This window comes from Piliocolobus tephrosceles, chromosome 4 (assembly GCF_002776525.5).
Source record: "Piliocolobus tephrosceles isolate RC106 chromosome 4, ASM277652v3, whole genome shotgun sequence".
Lineage (NCBI taxonomy): Eukaryota > Metazoa > Chordata > Mammalia > Primates > Cercopithecidae > Piliocolobus > Piliocolobus tephrosceles.
Window position 1 is genome coordinate 133,124,387 of NC_045437.1, and position 18,781 is coordinate 133,143,167.

An 18,781-nucleotide genomic window follows, 5' to 3' on the forward strand; every position below is an offset into this window, starting at 1 on the left:
TGGGTTAACACCTTGGAAAGGTCTAAGTTACGGTGTCTCACTGAATCTAACTCTAGAAAGCGGTGGTGACAGATTCTCTTCTGGTGAGTGGCAGTTTCAAGGAAGCCTGAGAATGTCCACAAGCTGTGCTGAAAGGGAAACGGTGGATTTCTTCCCTGTGTCAGGGCTGGGACACTCCTCTGGCCGAACAAATATCCCAGGGTGTTCTACTTGGCTGTTCTTGTTGTTTCTTGCTTAGATACTCTTGCAGGATAGAGTGGAGGAAGGACGTGAAGGTTCAGAATTGAAGTAACATGTACAGTGGATACCCAAGATAAATTAGAGAGATTCTATGTGACAATGGCAGTGTACAGGACATGCCCATCATTTTCAAATTTAATTTGCAGTTGTAGCAGGTTTTCTCTTTACATCGTAAAGCTTTCCTTCATCGCAGCTCGGAGAGATCTATTTTTTTGAGGGAGGAATGGTAAATAGAAGGTATTCACACTGAAATGTCCTCTTTCTGGTACCCATGGCAGATATTTCTAATGGAACACAGCTTTCTTTCCTATGCTTGGTTAGAAATGTCTGATTGCAGCCAGGCATGGTGGCTCATGCCTGTAATCCTAGCACTTTGGGAGGCCGAGGCAGATGGATCACTTGAGGTCAGGAGTTTGAGACCAGCCTGACCAACATGGTGAAACCCCATCACCACTAAAAATACAAAAATTAGCCGGGCTTGGTGGTGAGTACCTATAATCCCAGCTACTCAGGAGGCTGAGGCAGGAGAATTGCTTGAACCCGGGAGGCGGAGCTTGTGAGCTAAGATCGCACCACTGCACACCAGCCTGGGTGACAGAGCAAGACTCAGTCTCAAAAAAAAGAAAAAAAGAGAAATGTCTGACTGAATCGATGCAGTCTCAGAATTCTCCTCACTGTAGAAGGCACTGCCAGTGGATCTGAGTGGTGTGCAAGATGAAGCCTATTTGCCAGTGTCTTATGGTCCTCCTCATTAGCATTCATGCCATTCACATGGCCTCCTACTGTGGTTTTTCTGTGTGCATTTTCCAGGCAGGTTTTCTCAGACCATTTTAGTTGTATACTCCTTAAGTACAGGATCTGTCACTCAGGATCTGCCACAGTTATTTCTGGCCCTTTCTGTTTTAACTGAAGCTCTTCTAGTCTAGGACCAAGATCTCACACCTCTCTGGGTCCTACATAGTGCTAAGCGCATGCCTTGCCCATAGCAGGCATTCAGCAACAATTCGATCATTGTTGATTGACCACATGTAGGGAAGCCTTGTGAGATCTGTGTGATGGTGGCTTCATGTGATGCCACCATCACAAAAATAGATCTCTCTGATCTGCTCATTCCGGTGATGACTGAGGTGAGGATTGGATCAGTCCTCCTAAGCCCCAGTGGGAGTTTGCCAGAGGCCTTGTAGTTTGAAGGGCAGGAGAATAAGATGTGCTTCAAGGGTTAGAGGAAGGCAGTTCAACTCCATGCATAATTATTGCATGCCTACTGTGTGTGCAGCACTGAGCTAGTAGCTGTGGATACAAAGATAGATGTGACAGGTACTGCCCTCCATAAGCTCTTACTGTTGTGGGGAAGACAGTTGCATAAAAATGACGGCTCATAGAAGACAGAAGAAAATAAGAGCAAATTCAAAGACAAGTAATGGGGCGCAGGAAGCATCCTGCGAGAGGTTCTGGGATCTCACATGGCTCTGCTTCTCCCATTTAGTTTCAGAAGAATCGACGAGACCAGGACGCCACCAAACACAAGCTCATAGAGATCGCCAACTATGTTGATAAGGTGAGACCAGGTGTGTACTTTGTGGGAAAGGTGCCAGGTGCCAGCACTTCCAAGGGCACTGGAGCAGCCTTCTGCTGGATTGGCTGCCCCAGCCATCTTCTGAAAGGGAATGAGCAGTGCCATAGAGGCCCAGGGCGGTCATGACAGAGCCCTGAACTACGTACCCTTAGGCAAGTAACTCATTTTCTTTGAGTCACATTTTTTTTCTCTTTTTTTTTTTTTTGTTATTTTTATTTTTCTGGTGGAATTTTTAAAAATGAAATCTTATGCCAATGTCTAGTGTAAAAGTTAAATGAAAACAGGCTGCTGTAAGCGGGAGCAGGGGTGAGGACCCAGAACACTGTCCTTCTGACCCCTTCCTCTCACCCCTGCAGTGGATCCCAAGCAGCTTGGGCATGGAAGAGCCCAGTTTAGGAATCCTTTAAGGTTCTTTAAGGTTCCTCCAGATACAAAGCTCAGGGATTCTCTGACTTAGGAGGGAATTGAGGTAGGTCAGGGTGGGAAAGACACACAGCCTTAAAAGTTGGGAAGTGGGCTGTTTGAGAAGTGGGTTGCTTGAGAAGTGGGTTGTCTGAGAAGTGAGTTGCTTGGGGCTAATCTGTAAAGTCTCCATGTGTAAAACTATCCTGAAATTATGTCTTGCCTCTTAGGAAGGATGTGCAAATGGTTAACTTTCCTAGGTCAGGACCTTTTACAAGATACTCTTGGGAAATACCTACATTTTTGAATTTTACTAGAATAGGTTGGTCTGGGACTTGGAAATACATTGTGTATAAGAAAGAGGATATTTGTTATAGTACAAAATGCAGAATAGGTAACCTAGAATGACAGTAGCCTCTTGGTAGGCTAGAAGTATATAGTTTTTAAAAGTAGGTTTTAATGTGTTTGGGATCACAGGTCTCTTTGAGAATCTGGTAACGTTTATTGCACAATTTTAGAACACTCATAACATTGATGAAGCTTAACCTTGGGCCTGCTAGGGATTCATGAATTCCAGGCCTAAAAGGAAAATCATTTTTTCCTAAACACTAGAGAATATAGGAGATTACTTAAAATATTTTTTAGGGACTAATAGGCAAATATATTAGCGTTCTGAAGTCATGTGATGGCAGTTTTCATGCCCATGGTTTTTTTTTCTGCCCTAGATGGCTCTGGAAACACAGGTCAGTGGTCAGTGACAGGTGAAAGTCAAACACTGGTATTTCCTGGAAGGACAGACTCTAGGGACACAGTCCAGTCCTCTCTCTAGCTCCTGACTCACTCAAGAATAACATTTAAATAATCCTACAACCCAAACACTCAACATCTGGGAAAACATGGGAAGCTTGTTTCCCTGGGGAGAATATGGGAGGCCAACTCTGCTTTCACCCATGTGACATCCATTGTTTGGAGACCTGGCAGGTGGGGACTTGGCTGGGTATTCCCTCCGTGGGGTAGGTGATGGAACCAAGGGTGCTGGTGACAAGTGAAGGGAGAAGAGAGGCACCAGCAAGCCCCAGTCCTTACTGAAAGCCCTAAGCCTGGGTGGCCCATGCATCCTGTCTTGGCTCTCTCCTCGAGGCTGGTGTTAGTCGCTCCTGGCGGGTGAGGGAAGCCACACCCACTTCTCTGGAGCTTGCTGACCCAGCTACTTGAACTGAACTATTGTTGAACTAAAACTGGAATGAATTGCACTCCTCTGCTGAATCATGAACCCAATCCAAAATGTTTTTCTGTAACTGTGAAAAAAAGCCAAGTTCACTTCCTTCAAAAGCTCCCTAGGAAAGCAAATTCAAATTGGAATCTGAGCCTTTTATTTTCTGTTAACGATTGAACTGGCACAAAACAGAAAAATCAAAATTTCCGTTGAAATAAATTGATATTTCACTGAATTTTGTGCCCATCTTGACCAGCGTTTCTTGGAGCAAGTGGCTTATCTGGATGTGTCGATACTGCAGCACAGAGGCAGTAAAGGGCCACATATAGGCTTTGAGGTTGTAATTTAGGCCTTCATCCTGGCTCCACTATCTTCTTGCTGAGACTTTGGGCAAGTTCCTTAACTTCTCTAAGCCTCAGTGCCTAGTACATAAAAAGAGATGGAAAAATGTTGGTGCTATGGTTATTCTTTTCAGCTGGGGCAGTACTTACCAATTTTGGATTAAGATGGTATCTTCTGCTCATACGAACTCTCCATACATGGGGCTTTATATTAAGTCACGGGCTCAGTATTTGTAGGGTGGACCCATCAAAATACCTGTTGCACTCACACCTTCCAGTGGTTTAGTTTTAAAGAAAACCCTCCTCCTGCTTATATTTGTATGAGATGAAAGATGCCAGGCCATAAAGGTTAGATGCAGCTCTAGCCTCGAGGAGGTTGAGTCAGATCTTGCGTATAGAATTTCAAGATCTCTGGTTTGCACAAAACCCTGAAGATTACCAACAACCTCTGTAGTCTATTGCTTGCAACTTGCTTATTCCATCCTTGACAAAACCTGAGACTATCCAGGGATGGGGAAGAATATTTGAAGATTAAGTATATCTATGCACTTTTATGTTGTTTATACTCATTTACTTCCAAAATGAGTGGGAGACATTTTATAATAAAATATCCACGTGTTAATATAATTTGGTATATCCATACAAAAGAATATTATTCAGCAATAAAGAGAAATCACAAATGATACAGTCTACCACGTGGATACATCTCAAAAACATTATGGTAAGTGAGAGAAGCCAGACACACAAAACCGCATATTGTAAAACAAATGTCCAGAAAAGGCCGAATAAAAACAAAGTAGATGCATGGTTGCCTGGGACTGAGGGTGAGAATGGGAAATGACTGTAAATAGACATGAGGGATTTTACTGATGTGATGAAAATATTCTAAAACTGGATGATGGTGATGGCTTTATTTTATTTTTATTTTTTTGAGATGGAGTTTCACTCTTGTTGCCCAGGCTGGAGTGCAATGGCACAATCTCGGCTTACCGCAACCTCCACCCCCCGGGTTCAAGCGATTCTCTTGCTTCAGCCTCCTGAGTAGCTGGGATTACAAGCATGCGCCACCACACCCAGCTAATTTTGTATTTTTAGTAGAGACGGAGTTTCTCCATGTTGGTGAGGCTGGTCTCAAACTCCCGACCTCTGGTGATCTGCCCGCCTCAGCCTCCCAAATTGCTGGGATTACAGGTATAAGCCACCACGCTTGGCTGGTGATGGCTTTAAAACTTGGCAAATTTACCAAAGAAGTATTGAGCTGTACACCTAAAATAGGTGGGTATTATGGTATGCAAATTATACCTCAATGAAACGGTTTTTAAAAATCCATATACAAGAGCACTTTTTAGATACCCATAAGAAAGATAAGGCCCATGTAAGGAATTGGGAGAAAAAATGATACCAGACAACCTGGCCAAGGGCACTGATTACAGAAGACAGCAAAGCTCAACTCTGAGCTATCTCATGACCAGCTTTGTTTGAAAGCCTTCTTCCTGTTTTAAAATGAAATGTATGTTCCTGTCTCTTTTACCTATTGACCTAAGCCCTACTTGAAAATCATGCAGAACAACGCTAACCCTTTTTCCACATGATAGACCTATTCATATCTGAAAGCAATTTTATCTGTTATCTTAGTCATCCCTAAGCAAAATCACTGCAGTTCTGCCACCAGAATGTCCTGCTCTCTCTCAGGACCTCATCTTCCCTTTCTAAAAAATGTCAATAACACCAGTTGCCTCCTTCCCTTGGAGCCATGGGCAGAAGAGAAATCTGGTATCTGTGCTCTGAGTTCTTAGGTTGAGAAAGGGCTTTTTTTTTTTAATTTATTTTTATTTTTTAGTTTTAGTTTTTTTCTTTCTAATCTCAAGCTCCCACAGAATGAAAGGAAGGGGCTTTTAAATCCCAGGTGGTTTGACACATACCGCGTTTTTCTGTGTCCTTTCAGTTTTACCGATCCTTGAACATCCGGATTGCTCTCGTGGGCTTGGAAGTGTGGACTCACGGGAACATGTGTGAAGTTTCAGAGAATCCATACTCTACCCTCTGGTCCTTTCTCAGTTGGAGGCGCAAGCTGCTTGCCCAGAAGTACCATGACAACGCCCAATTAATCACGTAAATAGCCTTTTTTCATATGTTGTGTTGTCCTTGGCTGCAAAGCCTCTGCCCACCGTGTGCATGCTCAGAGTATGCCCCATGGCGAGTGTTGGTTGTACAAGGCCATTCTGACTCCCTGCTCCAGAGAATCAGGCATTTCCTAAACGTGCGCTCTGTACCCGGCATACCCCAGAAAATGTTTAAAAGCCTGAGTCACGTTAGTCCTAAGACGTGTTTACAGTCTAATGGGAAAATTAGACTTACCCATATTCCATTGAGCATCTGAAATAATTGCCTATATATTTGGGAAGGGACTGACTGTTGGTCAGGTCTTAGACTTTCTAAGAGGCTCGTCTCAATCTTCCTGGCGCTTTGTTCTAATACATGAGCTGATCTCCCAACACAGGCACAGGAGAGGAGGCTCCTTGTGTTGTCCTTCACTTGGTTCCCAAGGGGCACAGGGCTGAGTGCCTGAGAGAGTTGAAGTGCTAGACAGTGCAGGAACTGAGGGTTTGGCTGGAGGGAGACACTGAGGAGGGATTGTGTTAGATTTTCATCAGCCCCAGAGAGACAGTGATGGGGGTCACATGTGACTGTGCCCCAGGGTGATTATTTGGTATTTATTAGTGTTGACTTCTGAAGGTATTTTGAGGCAGTTACAACAAAAGGCATGTAGATAATAAAACCATTTGTCTTCTTGTTCTTCTTCTTTTTTTTTTTTTGAGAGAGAGAGTTTCCCTCTGTTGCCCAGGCTAGAGTGCAGTAGCACCATCTCAGCTCATTGCAACCTCTGCCTCCCGGGCTCAGGCAATTCTAGTGCCTCAGCTTCCCAAGTAGCTGGGATTGGAGGCATGCACCACCGAGCCCGGCCAATTTTTTTATTTTTAATAGAGACAGGATTTCACCACGTTGGCCAAGCTGGTCTTGAACTCCTGGCCTCAAGTGATCCGCCCGCCTCGGCCTCCCAAAGTGCTGGGATTATAGGCGTGAGTCACACATGCCTGGCCTTAAAACCGTTTTTCTTCTGTTCCCTAAATATAGCTGAGTCAATAATCATTTAAACCTTGGCTTATCCTTTTAAAGAAACTGGGAAAAATAACTGTGCCAAAACCTGGGCTGTGAACAGTTACTTCATGACAATACATTTGCCTAGGAAGAGTCTTTGGTTATTAGAACTTTTGGCCTGAACTTTGGAACATTTAGAAAATAACTAGTAGAACTTCATATCAATTCGCATAGATTTTGCATATTTCTTTGCAGATTGTTTCTCTGAAGATAAGTCTGCCCGTAATTCAGCAAACATGTGTTATATACCCACTATGTGTGACATTCTGTGCGAGGTTCTACTGATCCCAAAATAGTTAAGATAGTCTTGCTGTCAAAGATATCATGGTCTAGATAAGAAGACAAACATGGAGATAAGTACCACATAATGAATTTCCACATAGATTCTTTAAATATATTACATGTTTGTGGCATGCACAGAAGCACTGGTAGTTTTTTTTTTTTTTTCTTCTCCCCTACCCTGGATGTATGTAACTGAAAGAAGGATATATTCAACTGGGGAAAATGCAGCTTGCTGCTGGCAGATTAGGATCCCATTGCAAAACAAAGGCAGAAACAGCTCATTGTTGCATCCAGCTGCACTTTGTGAGGCTCCTGATGGGACACAGCTGTTTCCTTGGCCCCTGAGTATGTGGGAATGAAGCATCATCAGCCCCACAGCTGCTGCCCCGATGCCCCCACCCCTACCCCGTGGGACTCACACCACAGAGCCAGGGATAAGGCATTGGATCCCGGCAAATGGTGGAAGTGGGCATGATTCACTTCAGCATCAGAATCTGTGCCACCCTTCCATCAACCTCTCCCTCTGACCTTTTCCTGTGCAGCAGGAATGCAATGCAGCTTTGCAAACCCTGCCCATTTCCTTCCAAAGAATCAGTTATGGGTATATTGTGGGGGATAAACGACCTTTCTCTCTCTCTTTGTGTTTCTCTGGAGTCATGAGGGAGTAGGTGAGAGGAAGTGAGAGGTGTGGTGAGCTGGAAGTTGTCCAGTTGGCCTGGTTACAACAGCCTCTACCCTTGGGAATGACCTGGGAAAGTCAGCGGGACCAAGGAACCCTGGGATGGCTACCTACTCCCGGGCACATTGGAACAGCCCTCTCAGTCCCCTCCCAGGTCACCCTCTCTCCTTGCCTCCTGCAGGGGCATGTCCTTCCACGGCACCACCATCGGCCTGGCCCCCCTCATGGCCATGTGCTCTGTGTACCAGTCTGGAGGAGTCAACATGGTGAGTCTCAGCCCATGTATGTGTGCTGCAGAAGGCTCTGAACTGCCTTACAAGACCAGAGGTCATCTTTTGAAGAAAAAGTTGATATTTATTATCGTAGCAGAAAAAGCTTTGATATCAGGAAGGGCAATTGTTTAAAACGAAGTCATTAAGTTCTAAGAGATGGAGGTACCCAAGGGTGAATTTTCATTTATTATAGTTCATTCTGTATCTCCAAGCTCAGGAACCCTGAAGAGATTACATGCATTCATCACTAGATCTCATATGTTCCAAACCAGGGACTGGAAAATAGTAAAAAAGTAGAGGTTAAAAATGTTTTTATTCCAGGTCGTATGCTGTTATATATGTCATTAAGAAACAAGAACCTGTCTCAAAGTCATGGTTAGGAAATTACTGCCTTCTTTTGAAATTCACTCTGACTTCATGAGACTATTTGTTTTGACTCTGTATTTCTAACCTGTGAAGTGCATATCGAGGAAGACTTCTCTCCATCTATTTGTCTGTCCCTCTATCCATTCTGTATTTATTGACAAAGTAGCATAATGGCCAAAACCACAGGCTCTAGGGTCTGAGCCTGTTGGGTTCAAAGAACAGCTGTGTGATTTTGGGGGAGTTAATGAGTGTCCTCAGCTGTAAAGAAACATAGTTTTACAGTTGATAATCATAGGATAAGAATGGGAATTAAATGAAATAATGCAGGAAACACACATCCATGTTTAGTAAATCTTTCTGCTGCTTCTTTCCTGCTGGATTTTTTTCCTCTTGATTTCTTTAGCTTTTGCATCTGACAATTACATACCAGACAGTACACCAAGTGCTGTGCCTGGAGTGTATCTGTCTTGTGTGGCTCTCTCAGGAAACACTAAGCCAAGTACACCCTATGTTTGAATTAAGGTGGTGTTTTCTATGTTGATTCCCTTATGTCTGGAGAGGGATATATGTTCAGAAGAAGAATGGGGAAAAATCTTCCTCTTATTTATTCAGAAAGCATTTATTGGTCTGGAAGTTCATCAGTAGGTCAATTGTGGTCTGCAACCTTGGAGAACTCAGAAACACGGACTTTTAAACATTTGATTTCCGCCTAGTGACAGCAGATTCAGCCTTGCTGTCAGAGGCACATATAGAGAGTCTGTATGCTCAGTGACAGTGGAATTGGAGACCTGCAAGAGTTGGCTAAGGATAAGGCAGGGATAGGGGGCAGAGGCGGATCTGTCCCCTGGACCTTGACCTCAACTCTGTCTTCTGAGCAGGACCACTCCGAGAATGCCATTGGCGTGGCTGCCACCATGGCCCACGAGATGGGCCACAACTTTGGCATGACTCATGATTCTGCGGATTGCTGCTCGGCCAGTGCGGCTGACGGTGGGTGTATCATGGCAGCTGCCACCGGGTGAGTCGAACAGGAAGAGGGAGGATGGGGAGGACGGTGGGCACACCTGGACAGTGTGACACACGGGTTCCTCCCAGCTGGTCCCACTGAGACTCCCTTAAACTTCTGATGGTGCCAAAAAAATGTGGTTTTTACAACAAAGAAATTGAGAAAAGACCAAGGCAAATGTGTGGCAAGAACTTAACTTTCCAGCAGGAGGTTTGGTGCTGGTGTAACCCTAAATTTACTGAATTTCTGTTTTAAGGGGTTGAGTTATACATTGGCTTGGCCATATGTGTCTTTTTAATTTCATGAATTTTTGATGAGGACACATTTTGATCATAGCCACAACCCTTAATTCTTCTATCCCAAGAGAGTTGAATCAGTGCTGTTTCAATTCCAGCCTTCACTGAAATCTCAGATGTAACAGAACAAGTTGAAGAAGAGGGCCATCCACACACCCTGCAGTGACTTGTCAGGGAATTTGCAGGCTGCATTACCCATGAGGAACAGGGCGAGGCAGCTGCATCTCCCTGTGGTCTTGAGGGATTTTTAAAACCAGAGCCTTTGAAGAAAATTAGGGAGTTTCTTCAAAGGACTTGTCTTCTAGCATCTGGACTCAGGCAGCACAAATCTTTGGGTTCTTCCAGGCTCCTTGGAAGGCATCACAATAGGACCTTGTGTTCTTTCACCCCAAACCATTAGGGCCTGCTTATGATTGTTTCTTAGAGAATGGTGTTTCAATGTCTTCAAGAAACAATGCAGCTTTCTTGGACCTCTGGTGTTAATTTTTAAAAATTACTTCTCAGCTGTGACATAGAAAGGATGATGTTGACTGGGTGTAGTAGCTCACGCCTGTAATTCCAGCACCTTGTGAGGCTGAGGTGGGCAGTTCACCTGAGGTCAGGAGTTTGAGACCAGCCTTGCCAACATGGTGAAACCCCATTTCTACTAAAAATACAAAAATTAGCTGGGCGTGGTGGCACACGTCTGCGGTCCCAGCTGCTAGGGAGGCTGAGGCAAGAGAATCACTTGAACCCAGGAGGCGAAGGTTGCAGTAAGTCAAAATTGTGCCACTGCACTCCAGCCTCCAGCCTGGGCAGCAGAGCAAGACTCTGTCTCAAAACAACAACAACAAAAGAATGAGGCAGGATACAACTTTAGAGTCGTGCCTGGATCCCTATAAGCTCATGGTTAAGCCCACCCGTTTCTCTCTCAATCTGAAAAACATATCTGAAGACAAATGATTGAGAGTTATATTGATTACTACTCCACTTCATTTTTAAATTATTCACAAATTTGGGTAGTTTAACAATTATTAGTAACAAATTCCTTGTAGCATACCTTCCCACTGAAGGAAAATCTCTTAATTTCTTGGAGGGTTTGACCTTTAATTGGTTTAGAGAAGTGGGAGCAGGATAACTCTCCTTTTGTAGACCCGGATGGTTGTACTTTTTGTCCTTCTCACCAATAGTGGGACCCAGGACCTTCCACACTCCTGTGATAAAGAGCATGCGTTTATGAGTTGGCTGGTTGAGTTTGGAGTGCTCTCGGCATCCTTGGAACAGCGATGAGATCACTGGCCCAGAAAGAAATAAAACTTACGATCTTGGCCTTTTTTTGGCCTGGTCCTCTGTTGCAAGAGAATATTCACCTGATATCAGCTTCAGGAAAAGTTTAGGTTGACTGGTGTTTTCTTCAGCACTAAGGCTTGGGAGACCTATTGTAACACACTCAAACCTTTTACTTACTGCAACCCCCTCATGCAATGGGCAGAAATTGCTACTCCTGATTCTCAAATGCTTCCTCCATGCAGAGTGAGAAAAATAAAATGCCATGGGATGGTTAATATCTCATCACTATGGATGAAAGAATTCTAAATTAATATATCGGTAAATGTTCTGAGGGGCAAGAATGTATGTGTGTGAGACAATGGGGGTCTGAGCCCAGGTGGAGTCAGCCCCACGGGTAGCAGGAGTGACAGCAGGAGTGACACCTGCCTGACTGCTGGATGCTTAGACTCCCCACTAATTCCCACCTTGTCCTCTGCCAGGCACCCCTTTCCCAAAGTGTTCAATGGATGCAACAGGAGGGAGCTGGACAGATACCTGCAGTCAGGCGGTGGAATGTGTCTCTCCAACATGCCAGATACCAGGATGCTGTATGGAGGCCGGAGGTGTGGGAATGGGTACCTGGAAGATGGGGAAGAGTGTGACTGTGGAGAAGAAGAGGTGAGGGGTCACAATGGTGCTAGAGGGAGGGGAAGAATTTGCATTGGTTTCAAAGCTCAAGGTCAAAAAAGAACACAGTTGAAAATTTCTTAGTCACAGGCATTTCCTACACATAACTATCCAATACCCCATGACAAATCGGATACGGAGAAGAAGCCTTCCAGATGGAGTGTTTCTGCTGCCTCTCCCAGTTTGTGGCCAGCCTCGCTAGCGTCCAAGATCAGTTCTTCTTGTAAATGTCTGGTCTAACCAGAAACCACAATCGCGTGGCATGTTGACTCTCTCTTCTTCAGTGGAGCTGCACATGCCTGCTTGGCCCTCCAGCTGCACGGAATTTATTCTGGAGGCCACACAGCTGGATATTTGGGCTTGAACAGGGGCCTTATGAGGATGCTTAAAATAACAAGCTCGTGCTGTTTAGGCTGGAGGAGGAATGATGGAAAGGGGATGTAGGAAGTGCTGTCGAGTCTCGAAAGGGCTGCTAGAAGGAAGAAGGGGCAGAACTGTTTATGTGTAAACTCTCTCCTTCCTTCTGATCTTCACAGTGAGTGTGCAGGGCACACGGCAGAGCCTGGTCATTTTTAACAAATGCGTGTGGTTCTGCAGAAAGCAGAACTGGATTGTTTCATCTTTATTTTTTGAAGGCTGAAAATATGTATGTTTATACATGCATAACAATTTGAGGTAGATAACAAGTAACAGTAAATTATGGGGGTGAGACTGAGGTTCTGTATAAATGGAAAAAAAAAATTGATTTTATGGCCTTCTCTCTCTCACTCTGTTGCCCAGGCTGGAGTGCAGTGACATGATCTCTGCTCACTGCAACCTCCACTTCCAGGGTTCAAGCGATTCTCCCGCCTCAGCCTCCTGAGTAGTTGGGAATACAGGTGTGCACCACCACACCTGGTTAATTTTTTTGTGTGTGCTTTTAGTAGAGACAGGGTTTTGCTACATTGGCCAGACTGGTCTCAAACTCCTGACCTCAGATGATCCACCCGCCTCGGCCTCCCAACGCGCTGGGATTACAGGCGTGAGCCACTGCACTCTGCCTGAGACCTTTATGATGTGATTTTCTTTTTTTAGTGCCAGCATGTCACTTTCAGAATAAAACAAGAACTAGTCAAGGATGCCACCCCCACCACCATGAGCCCAGAGAGATCAACCCAGACCCATCAGAAAGAAGGGAGTGGTAGGAACATGGAGGGCCCACTGGGGTTGAGGAATGGCCTGAGAGTGGCGTGGCCAGTTGGCTTAGGTTCTGAGCAGCTGCTCATTCTACAGACACAATGAGTGTGGGCTACTGTGTCTAGTCCTGGGGTTAGGATGAATGGCAAAGATGACATAGTTCTGTGCTTGGGGAGCTGATAGACTAGTGGGAGAAACACATATTGAAATAATTGCGAAAGAATATACGTACAGTCCATGGCAGGTGCTAGGAAGACAAATGACACAGTGCTCTGAACATATATAATGTGAGGGGGAACCTCCTTGCTTGTGTGGGAGGTGACCGTGGAGCCCATATCTGAAGGCTGCATTCGGAGTTAGTGAGGCACGCAGGAGGGAAGGCACATTTCAGGTGGAAGGGGAGCATGTGCCTTCGTGGGAAGAAATATGGTACATTAGGAAGGCAGGAATACAGGTCTTCCTGGAGCCCAACATGGTGGGAGATGAATGGGAGGAAAGTGTTCTGTTCGTTCTCTTAGGGGAAACAGGTGGACAGGTGTATGTGGTCAGGGGATGGGATGTGGCTCTCCAATATGCTAGAGCCCTGGACAGTTAGGGGTATAAGGTTGATAAACATGAGGCAGGCCTCAGGCAGACCTGACTTGAATTCGGCAGGTGTGTCCCTTGGCCAGCTACTGGACTTGCCTGAGCGACAGCATCCCCGTCTGTGGAGTGGGGACAAGGCTGCCTCATAAGGCGGTGGTGGAGAGATGCGTGGAGCCCCACACGCTCTTCATCAATGGCTGGTGGATTGGCCTGTGAATACTGTCAGAGTGTGATGAGGACACTCAGGGTCACTGGAGCGCCTCATCATCTTTTAAAAATCTCAGGCTGGGGGGCAGGAAGCAAGAGAGGAGAGCAAGGAACGCGCTTGGGCCTTTCTGTTCAAGAAAGGTCCAGGCCAGGAGGAGCTTAGGAAGAGAAGCAGATGGAGAAAAAAGTCTAAGGAAATAGGCCCAGGAGTTGACATAAACTGTTCGGAGAGGTTGTTCCAGCAGCCTCTTGCACCAGCAGCCCCTTTTCATTAGATAAGAAAGCCTAGGAGGGTTGGGGGCAGGAGGGCACCCATGAAAGACAGGGTGTCTGGATATTCTACTGGGGATTAGAAAAACAAATCATAAAATTTCCATGTACTATGCTAAAAAGTCAATTTTAGAAGAATACATGGTTACAGGGAGAAATATGCATGTTATATTAAGTAAAAAGCACTGTGGATACTATGATTTTGTAAGGTAAGTATAAATATATATGTATGTGTGTAGAAAATGCCTGGGAAAATATTCATACTCAAAATGTAGCTGTGTCCTAGCTGGGCATGGTGGCGTGTGCCTGTGGTCCCAGCTACTTGGGAGGCTGTGGCACGAGAATTGCTTGAACCCAGGAGGAGAAGTTTGTAGACCGTCTCAAAAAAAGATGTAGCTGTGTCCAAGTCATGTTACTAATGATTGTACATATATATGGTTCTTGTGATAAGTACACATTAGCTTCGTGACAAAACTGTCACATGATTTTTGAGGTCAAAAGTTTCTAGGCCAGGTGCAGTGGCTCATGCCTATAATCCCAGCACTTTGGGAGGCCGAGGCAGGCGGATCACTTGAGGTCAGGAGTTTGAAACCAGCCTGGCCAACATGACGAAACCCAATCTCTACTGAAAATACAAAAATTAGCCAGGCATGGTGGCGTGCGCCTGTGGTCCCAGTTACTTCGGAGACTGAGGCAGGAGAATCGCTTGAACCCCGGAAGCAGAGGTTGCAGTGAGCCGAGATATATTGCATCACTGCACTGCAGCCTGGGTGACAGAGTGAGACTCCGTCTCAAAAAAAAAAAAAAAAAAAAGAGAGAGAGAGTTGCTAGAGAGCTGGGGTTCCAGGGGTGTGTGTGGGCAAGGGTGGGGAAAATGTTGGGGGTGGTGAATGCCCTCCCCAACTCACATCCACCCCACTGCCTCCCCAGGAATGTAACAACCCCTGCTGCAATGCCTCTAATTGCACCCTGAGGCCAGGGGCGGAGTGTGCTCATGGCTCCTGCTGCCACCAGTGTAAGGTAAGTGGCCCTTTTCTCCATGCCTTAGGCCCTGGCCTGACAGTGAGACAACAGGACTGCTCTGCTGGGGTGGATGGCTGGGGATTTGCCTCCATCCTGGGGGAGTGATGGCAACAGAGTTTCAGAAACATGGAGCAGGAAAGGTGCCTTGAATAAAATTTACTATTCCTATACTGGGCCTCATGAATTCAGATCATCCCAGAGGAGGGTGGCGCCTCTTTGGAAATGGTAGTTTTTTTTCTTTTTCAAAGAAGTGTCTGGAGAGAGTGGGCTTGATTTTACTGAGCTCATAAACAATAATAATTATCATAATTTGTATTGACATTGATGAACCTCTCAGTAGATGCCAGGCACTGTGCTGAGAATTTTATGTACGTTATCTCATTCTCTCCTCACAAAAACCCCATAAAATATATGTGATTATCCTCATTTTAAGATGTGGAAACTAGGGCTTATAGGGGATAAGAGGTTTATCTGGAATCAGGCAGTCAGGAAGGGACTGAATCTAGCTTTCCCTGACTCTGGTGCCCACATTCCTAATACTGATGTGGGAGATAAATCATCTATTACTGCTAGTGTTACTGTAGAACCACAATCTCTCTTGCACAATTCTGAAATTAAGAGAGTTCTAAAAGCTGGGGAAAAAATGTAAACACATTTGGTGGCAAAACTTGACCTGAATTGACATGAGATGAATTGTAGTCTTTTTTTTAAAAAATCACTCCTAAAGTAAATATTTATATTGCATTGCAGAAATATTAGTATGTTTGATCAGAAGGTGTTATCCCCGGCCTTGCTGGGGGGTTATGTAATATGTAGTTACATGTGCAGACATATGTAATTATCCTTATCCATGTGTGTATATATATATATATATATATACACGCACACACACGTGTAATTATATATGTACACACATGTGCATATGGACCTACGCATTACAATATCTGCTTTCTAAATCTGAAAAGGCTGAACCCCGTCTGGCCCCAACATTTTAGGCAGGAACTGTGGGCCTAGGCTTCTGTCCAGCACTTGCTCAGTACTTGTTAGGGGCCAGATACCATTCACATACTTCGTTCTAACTCATGTTTAATCACCCATGAGTGGGTTATTATCCTGAATTGTGGGTGAGTGAGCATACACAGGTTAGACAGTAGGTGCCCAAGACCCCGCTGCTGGTTAAGGAGCGGGGATTTGTGCCCAGGCAGGCTGGCTCTGGGGCGGGTCCTCTTTGCCTCCACCTGCCTCTGGGTGGCAGAGGTGTGTCCTGTAGCCTCCTCCTGCATACACCACCCTGCCCACACTTGCAGCTGGGCATCCACTCTCAGCAAGCTGCTCGGCTGGCCCAGTCTCGGTCTGAGAGTGGCCAGTGGAGAAGCCTGTCTGCCTTCTCTCCTGGGAGGACCCTGTGGGTGTGGGGAGTGGCCCAGGAGCAGGGGAGGGGTCTGTTCCCAGTCACAGGTTTCCTTGCCTGGCTCTAGGAATCTGCATGGCATCTGGTTTGGCTGTGCATCCCCCAGGGAGGCTGTGCTGGGTCACGTTCTTCCAGTTTTGGCCTAAGACCTAAGCATAAGCATGGAGTAGACCCCTTCATTCCACACAAGAATTTCAGTTTGAGCCTCAGAAAGGATTCCCTGGTGTCCGAGACTGACTTCAAACCCTGGCTGTGTGACTTGGGGCAACCTATTAACTCTCTGAGCCTAGGTTCTTTATTTGTGAAACGGGAAGAGTATTAGTAACACCGACTACCCAGGGAGGCTGTAAGACTCTTCGCCCGTTGCCCCAGGTGTGCTGTTGATCAACTTTTCATCTGCAAAGTGGGGCAAATAGCAGTATCTATCCCATGGAAACTGTGAGGATCCCACGAGATACATGTATGTCACACAGTGAGCCCAGTGCCTGGTTCCACAGTGGGGACGTATTATTGCTGAGGTGCTTTGTAAACTCAGATGTTATGTGAGTGCTAGGGGTGTGTGTGTGTGTGTGTGTGTGTGTTAGTGGGCCTGGCTCCTCTGCCACTTACTATGAGTCTTTGCATCATGTAGCCTCTTCAAGCCTACAGATTTTATCTTCTGCAGAAGGAATAATTATATTACACAGGACTGTCATGAAAACTAAATGAAGTCATATTTGTACTGGATACTTAAGTGGGAGCTGAAGAAAAGTAGCTGCTATTACTAAAGCATGTAGGAAACTGTGAATTATTATATAGGTATTGTTTCTTGTTTCCTTCTTAAGGCTTCTACGAAGAGAAAGTGAGTTAGCATTTCTGAAAACACCTTTAAATTCTGTCAGTATTCACATGAGAAGGCTGAAGATGGTTTGGGCTAATGAGGTCATGTAAAAAGTGCTATAAAATCATGATAATGGAAAATTCTGTTCTTTGAGAGTGATCCTTATGAGCCCTTGGGCAATAGAGTTGAGGGCGGGGAGGAGATTGACTGTGTTTTCCTCTCGTTCCTTGGCTCAGCTGCTGGCTCCTGGGACCCTGTGCCGTGAGCAGGCCCGGCAGTGTGACCTCCCGGAGTTCTGTACGGGCAAGTCTCCCCACTGCCCCACCAACTTCTACCAGATGGATGGTACCCCCTGTGAGGGTGGCCAGGCCTACTGCTACAATGGCATGTGCCTCACCTACCAGGAGCAGTGCCAGCAGCTGTGGGGACCCGGTAAGGCTCTCCTGGGGAGCATGGCTCTCCCCAGCCCCCCACTTTCCAGCCAGCTCCCCTGGCCCTCAGGGTAGTTTGGAATCTTGGCTTCAAATGACACCTCTAGATGCTACCTCTTTCATCCCCTTGACTCAGGGTAGATGTTCAGGGAGAACCAGAGGACAGTGTTCCTTCCTGGTACCTTGATGCTTTTATTTCTCAGAGTGAACAAATGAATAAGAGTAATCCAAAAGAAAAATGAGCAGAGGATGGAGACAGAGAAGCAAATGCAAACGGCCTTTAAAGCTGTGAAAAGACGTTTAACCTCAGTCATATTAAGGGAAAGCAAAGTATAATTATGATGAGATGAGATTTTTCATATATCAGATTGCAAAGACTGAAAGTTAAGATAATAATGATATAACAATAATAATGATGGAGCGTTGTGGAGGGTGTGAAGAAACAGGTAGATACAACCACTATGGAAAGCAATTTGGAGATATACTTAGAAATGCAGCCAACACTTGCACATGTATGTGAGGATATATTTACTATGATGTTTACTGCATCATTGTTAGCCATAGCAACAACAACCTATATGTCCTTCAGTAGGGACCAATTAAATTAATTATGGTACATTCATATAATGCAATGCTTTATGGCTAAATAAGGAGACAGGCCCATATTTACTGAATAAAATCATCTTCCACAAAAAATAAAGTGAAAATTGCAAGGTGTAGAACAGTGAATAAATCTGCTTTCAAGCCAGATTTGGTGGCTGGCACCTGTAATCCCAGCTACTCAGGAGGCTGAGGTGGGAGGATGGCTTGAGCCCAGGAGTTTGAGGCTGCAGTGAGCCACTCCACTCTAGGACTGCAGCCCAAGTGACAGAGTGACGTACCATCCCAAAAAAAAAAAAAAAAAAAAAAAAAGGCCGGGGACAGTGCCTCTTGCCTATAATCCCAGTACTTTGGGAGGCCGAGGCAGGTGGATCACCTGAGGTCAGGAGTTCAAGACCAGCCTGGCCAACATGGTAAAACCCTGTAACTGCTAAAAATACAAAAATTAGCCAGGTGTGGTGGTGGATGCCTGTAATCCCAGCTACTCG

At 45.3% G+C, this 18,781-nt stretch overlaps 1 protein-coding gene across 2 annotated transcripts in view; it reads left to right on the forward strand.

Moving 5' to 3' along the window:
• The window catches only part of ADAM19 (ADAM metallopeptidase domain 19), a 98,288-nt gene that overhangs the window by 60,695 nt on the left and 18,812 nt on the right, over nucleotides 1–18,781 (forward strand). For both annotated transcript variants that reach the window (XM_023218800.3, XM_023218801.2), the window contains exons 8-14: nucleotides 1,727–1,798; nucleotides 5,721–5,887; nucleotides 8,077–8,161; nucleotides 9,412–9,551; nucleotides 11,584–11,761; nucleotides 14,939–15,028; nucleotides 17,499–17,694. In XM_023218800.3, the coding sequence (XP_023074568.1) occupies nucleotides 1,727–1,798; nucleotides 5,721–5,887; nucleotides 8,077–8,161; nucleotides 9,412–9,551; nucleotides 11,584–11,761; nucleotides 14,939–15,028; nucleotides 17,499–17,694 (928 nt within the window). The remainder of the gene's footprint in view (nucleotides 1–1,726; nucleotides 1,799–5,720; nucleotides 5,888–8,076; nucleotides 8,162–9,411; nucleotides 9,552–11,583; nucleotides 11,762–14,938; nucleotides 15,029–17,498; nucleotides 17,695–18,781) is intronic.